This window comes from Octopus bimaculoides, chromosome Z (assembly GCF_046866305.1).
Source record: "Octopus bimaculoides isolate indiv1 chromosome Z, ASM4686630v1, whole genome shotgun sequence".
Classification (NCBI taxonomy): domain Eukaryota; kingdom Metazoa; phylum Mollusca; class Cephalopoda; order Octopoda; family Octopodidae; genus Octopus; species Octopus bimaculoides.
This window is the reverse complement of record NC_142944.1, coordinates 29,614,636-29,621,440: the sequence shown is the minus strand read 5'-3', so window position 1 is coordinate 29,621,440 and position 6,805 is coordinate 29,614,636. Positions and strand designations below refer to the sequence as shown.

The window sequence follows — 6,805 nt, the reverse complement described above, 5'->3', positions numbered from 1 at the left end:
TTATCTTGGGGTAATATAGTTGAATATTTTAGTGAATTGTACAATGTTGCAATTCAGGTTCATCACAAAAATGACGATGAAATTATTCTTCCTCTGTTCTAATTAAATACCCCTAAGAAACTATAATATCATGTATGGATTAATACTAAAAACTTTTAAAACCTATAATATACCTCTTAGTTTATAATTAAGTAGAAGACATCACCAGTGTCCAAAAAACACGTAAACACACAAGAAATATGTACAGGACAAAATACTAAAAAATACACAATAGGAACAGGACATCAACAATGAGTGAAAAATACGTAAACATATAACGAGAGACAAGTATGGGACAAAATACTAAAAGAAGTCTAACTCCTCCTCAGTTGTTGACAATTTATTACTCCCTATTTCGAGCTTTCAATGACAAGATAGGAAAACTTCATAAGACAGCAACATCTAGAGTTCAAATCGTAGTAGTAGAAATATTTATAGTACAGCTAACATGGTAATAACATCAGTAAATGGAGTTGGGACTGCTTTATATCCAAATAAATACAATAAATACTCATGCAGAGAAAAATCAAAATGTTCTTTGATGAATCTCTGTATGAGTACAAATCTTGTATATAAATGTACCGTGCACACAAGGGGGGGGGGGGGGGCGTATGTTTACATGGGGCTGATAGCTGATTCATTTAAGAATCGTTATCATAACCATGTCACCAGCTTTAAGACAATCAATAAGAGACATTCAACATCTTTGGCAGATTTTGTATGGTGACTGAAGGAGGATAAAACGAAGTACAGCATAACTTGGTCCATAGTAAGGCACACAAAACCATACAATATAGTTTCCAGGAGATGTGTCTCTGCTCCAAGGAATCCCTGTCTATTTAGTAGACTAATGAGAAGATCATTAATAGAATTTCTGAACGACTCTCAAGATGCCTACATGCCTATAAATGTACTTTTGTACAATGCATTGGGAATGAATTTCGAGTAACCGTTAACTCAATTTAATTTACTTTAAGGTATGGATGACTTAAGCTTACTTTTAACCTCCCCATTCTTACAAACACAGATAGTTAACTCGCTTTGTGATCATGTATGCACCAAACCTCACGTGTGCGTATGCTCACATTTTCGTGGATGCTTGTATGAGTGAGTGTACTTGTGTCATGCAGCTTGCATGGGGGTGTTTATACATCCATATTTGTTAATGGCTATTTTTAATATTTTACTCGCTGTATTGCATGTTCATTTCTTTTTTTCCATGTGATTTTATTTCTGATCTTCTATATAAATGAAGATATTTCATCTGTCTGGCTGCTTTTCTTTCTATAAAATGAGAAGTTACATTGTGGAACTGTTATTTTAATGAGTTGTATCTATTTATCACCCAATAAGATACATCTGCACCAAAGTGGGATCAATGCTAGATGTGTAGAAACAATTGTCGTGATTAATAAATTCTTGTATATTCTATCTTCCGTCTTTCATTTGCTATATATATGTCAGACACACAGTGACTGACAACAGAATGTTATAGTTGAGTCTTACTGCATGTCCTGACAATATATATCTAGCTTGCCTACAAAAGTGCAAGAGGGCCATTGAGGTTTGCGTGGTGATCAGGGAAGGGGAGGACAGAGTTGTGTAAGCAACAAATATGGAGTGGGGACAGAGCATTAATGTTGTCATTCAGAGATATGCACACACACACTTTTAATCTCTTTCTGGCTCACTTGCATCTCTTTCTCTGTCTCTCACTCTCTTTCTCTGTCTCCCACTCTCAGTCTGTTTGCCCCTCTCTCTCTCAGTTTCTCTGTAACACACATACATACACTCACAAATCTATAAACAAGTATTTGACAACGTTTAAACTGGAAATAACCAAAGTTATCCTTTTTTCTATTTATGAATAGACGATAAAAAAGTTATCATCTTCTAAATACTTAGAGGCAAATCACTTTTCTTTTCACAAAGACAACGTTTCAAGTCAACATTGATGGTGAAGTACTTTATTAAATTCGTTTTTATTATTTACAAAATTATAATCACTTATTCATCTATCGTAAAGATAGAAAGATGGATTTCTAAAGGGAAAATTGCTATCACTTAGTATCTTATCCCTTTTGGCATTGTAATTTTCCGTCACCTTCTGTTCACAAAACCATCTAAAGTTTAAACTGAAGGTGAAGTCCCTTGCTGAATTTATTGAAAAATATTCAACAGGCACAGGAGTGGCTGTGTGGTAAGTAGCTTGCTTACCAACCACATGGTTCCATGTTCAGTCCAACTGTGTGGCACCTAGGGCAAGTGTTTTCTACTATAGCCGACCAAAGCCTTGAGAGGATTTGGTAGATGGAAACTGAAAGACGCCCATCGTGTGTGAATGTGTGTGTGTGTTTGTGTATCAGTGTTTGTTCCCCCTCACCACCAACATCACTTGATATCCTATGCTGGTGTGTTTACATCCCCATGACTTAGCAGCTTGGCAAAAAGAGACCGATAGAATAAGTACTAGGCTTACAAAGAATAAGTCCCGGGGTCGATTTGCTTGACTAAAAAGTGGCGCTCCAGCATGGCCACAGTCAAATGACTGAAACAAGTAAAAGAACAAAAAAATATATTACATTAATTTATTAATTCACCCCTTTAATAAAGTCGTGGGTGATGGTAACTGTATGTTCAGAGCTGTATCACTCTAGCTCAAAAACAACAGAAATTACCAAACTCTTTGGGAAGAGTCCGTATGATACATATGCAACTAGGAAAGCACTTGGAGAGTGCAGACCTCCACCAAGCTCATTTTAAGATAGATACGCAAGTAAAATTACTAATAAAGAAACAAAAATAAACTTTGGAAACAGCAACGCCACCATAAATTACGTGGAAACGATGAATGTGTTTTCAAGGGAGATAATCAAAGAACGTAACATTGTAATACTTCATCTCTATCTATATAAAATAGAGATGTCTGTGTATTCGCTTTTCACGTGAAATCGACTTCACCAAATGCTTCCATACTTGTGATGCATGAATAATTTGACCTCGGATAAATGTTAGGCTCTTCATTTGATTTTTTTAATTAAAAATAAATAATATTACTTTATATTTAAGATTCACTTCTTTAAAAAGGTTCCTCAATGTCAACTTCCGGTATTGACGTAACAACGGCAAAAAGCTTCACTCTCTATTTTGACGTTTTTGTACCAAATGCTTACATACTTGTGATGAAATGTCAACTTCCGGTATTGATGTAGCAAACATCTCTATCTATATCTCTCAGTCCATCTCTCTTTATCTATCTCTATCCCTTTGTAACATATCTCTCTATCTATATTTATATCTCTGTCTATCTCTTTCTCTATATCTCTATATCTATCTCTCTGTATTTATCTGTCTTTATCTTATCTATTTCTAGCTATCTATCTATCTATCTATCTATATTTCTCTTATTTGTCTGTCTACTTAGCTAGCTCTCTCTCACTCTCTATCTCACTTACCCTCTAGTGTCTTCACTTTCATTTTTCAGACGCCATAGTTTTTTTTCACTTTAACTTCAATCGTTACTGTTCTCACTAAAAGTTTACGTTTTCAATCACTAAGAAGTTCACATTTACTGATGTAAGTAATTTCATAATTTACTAACAGAAGTACAGTTTTGTGTTTTCCTGTTGCTGAGGTTTTTTTTTTTCTGGTACCTTCGATACTGGCTCTTTGGTTCACTGAGTGACAAATTTCGCTTCAACCTGTACAATACTTTATTTTTCGTTAAAATTTCTTATTGACTTTCTGCCTGTCGTATTAAGAAACATAATTTCCATTACCAAGTTATTTTCATTGTTTACTATCTTCTGCACTCGTGTATTTCTGTATACGTATATAACCATGCCTAGAAGGAAAATGTCAAATTTGTCTATAAAATCAAGGTCAGCCAAAAGAACGTCTCTGTCCAGAAAAAGAGAGACAGTTGCAGAAAGGGAAAGCATGCCAAGAAAAGAACAGACTGTGCACTACAAAAGCCAGAGCATCTGAAAGTGATGAACAGAGGTATGCACGACTGACAAGGAATAGGATCTCCACTGCAGAACGAAGAGCAGTTGCAACAGCTCAGAGAAGCAACTTCTATGAAGCAGCTTTCAATTATGATCCAGCAGTTCATTATGCAGATGACACTAGAGTTTCCATTGGTGCAATGACAACTGAGTGCATTCATTGTAAAGCAAGGAAGTGGCCTGGATAGACACTTGCACTGTGCTGCAGTGGTGGAAAGGTTAAACTCCCCGCAGTCCCCCAACCTCCAGAGCCATTGAAGAAACTGTTATCATCAACTGATCAAGATTCCAAGCACTTTCAAAACAAAATTAGGCAGTACAATGCTGCTCTACAGATTACATCATTTGGGGCCACAAAAGATATAACTGAGCCAGGATTCATGCAAACTTTCAAGATCCAAGGTCAGATTTATCATCGGATTGGCTCTCTACTACCTCTATCAAATGAATCACCAAAATTCCTTCAAATATATTTTATGGGTGATTCTCAACAAGAAGGACAAGGGAGGTGCAAGAACATTTCCGGAATCAGGATGAACATTGTAGTGTCTCTGCAAAAGATGCTGCATGACAACAACAACTTGATCAGAAGCTTCAAGACTGCACTTGAAAAAAAAATTCCACCTGACTCCCTGGATTACAAGGTACTTATCAGATCAGACAAGACACCATCTGGTCAACATGGAGGGAGGTTTAATGCACCAACAGAAAATGAAATAGCTGTGCTTCTGGTTGGGCAAGAACATGACAAGCGTGACATTGTCCTCCATCTCAGAGACAGCACACTGATGAGGATTTCAGAAACACACAGATTCTAGGATGCACTACAATATCCATTACTGTTCTGTTACGGACAAGATACTTACCACATTGACATGAGACAGACAAACTCCTCAAAGCGAGTTTCATCCAGTGACTTCTATGCATTCCACATCATGGTCAGGAGTCAAGATTCAAACCACATTCTACATTGTAGAGATCTGTTCAGTCAGTTCATTGTTGACATGTATGCAAACATTGAAAGTGAAAGATTACTCTTCTTGAGACTGAACCAGAAGAAACTGAGAGTGGAATCATATGCACACCTGCAAGACGCAATGCTGAATGATCATGATGTCAACAACATGGGCAAGCTGATCATCCTTCCATCATCATTCACAGGAAGCCCAAGATACATGTATGAGCGCACACAAGATGCCATGACATATGTTAGACACTATGGCAGACCAGACCTCTTCATAACCTTCACATGCAATCCTAAATGGAAAGAGATTCAAAATGAATTCTTCCCAAACCAAAGGCCTAACGATAGACATGACATAATTGCAAGGGTCTTCAGACAGAAGGTTATCAAGCTCATGCAGTTACTGACCAAAGATAAAGTGTTCGGTGCCAACTAGATGCCACATGTATACAATAGAGTGGCAGAAACGTGGACTTCCTCATGTACACATCCTGCTCTGGCTTACAGACAAAATTCATGCCAGAATGATAGATAAATTCATCAGTGCAGAGATTCCAAATCCTCAGGAAGATCCAGAACTCTTCAATGTGGTCAAGACCCAAATGGTTCATGGTCCATGTGGGAACATCAACTTACATGCTCCATGCATGCAAGATAGAAAGTGTACAAAAGGCTTTCCAAAGAAGTTCCTTCAAGAGACACAGACTGGACATGATGGTTATCCACTCTACAGAAGAAGAAGGCCAAATGATGGTGGGTTTCAAACCACCATCAAGAAGTCATCTCATACTGAAATTCCAGTTGACAACAGGTGGATAGTACCATACTGTCCCCTACTCTCCAAGATATTCAACGCACACATCAATGTTGAGTTCTGTAACTCAGTGAAATTCATTAAGTATGTGTGCAAATATGTCAACAAGGGATCTGACACGGCAGCCTTTGCAGTCCAGGATTCAGAGAACAATGATGAAATCAAGACCTTCCAAATAGGAAGGTATATCAGCAGTGGTGAAGCATGTTGGAGAATCTTCAAGTTCCCCATTCATGAGAGATATCCCCATGTGCAACATCTTGCAGTTCACTTGGAGAATGGCAAAAGGGTTTATTTCACCCCAGACACAGTCCAACTACAAATGGAAGCTCCCAAAAATACCACACTCACAGCATTCTACAAGCTCTGTCAAGATGATGAATTTGCTACAAGACTGCTATACAATGAAGTTCCACAATTCTATACCTGGCACCAAAACAAATGGAAAAGACGTGCACTTGGTGCACCCACACAATATCCAGGAATCAAGAAATCAGATACACTTGGCAGAGTCTATGTTGTCCATCCTAACTACTCAGAGTGCTACTATCTAAGGCTTCTATTACACCATGTCAAGGGACCCACATCATTTACGGCCTTACGAACGGTTGATAACACAGTATGTTAAATATATCGCCAGGCTTGCCATCTGGAAGATGATGCACACTGGGATGCCACTCTGACAGAGGCACAAATGTGCAAGTCTCATATGCAGCTGAGAAACCTCTTCTCCATTATGCTGGTACAAATACAAGGAGGGGCTTTCTGAAGACATTCGTCAAAGAATTCAATATCAGTATGACGGTGATGTCACGTTCAATGGTGACATCTTCAATGAGGCATTAAGATTAATAGACGACAAGGTTCAATCACTGGGTAGAAACAAACCTGAAATCTATGGTCTTCCAGCTCCTCCTGTCAGAGATGTTCAACACAGATTAGCACAAGAGCTAATCAGGGAAACATCATACAACATGGAAA

At 37.9% G+C, this 6,805-nt stretch overlaps 1 protein-coding gene across 1 annotated transcript; it reads left to right on the top strand.

Moving 5' to 3' along the window:
* Window positions 1-5,534: 5,534 nt before the first annotated feature.
* LOC149132198 (uncharacterized) lies at window positions 5,535-6,452 on the top strand. Its single transcript, XM_089365325.1, has one exon. The coding sequence runs from the start codon at window positions 5,535-5,537 to the stop codon at window positions 6,450-6,452; it is 918 nt and encodes a 305-aa protein (XP_089221451.1).
* Window positions 6,453-6,805: the final 353 nt, after the last annotated feature.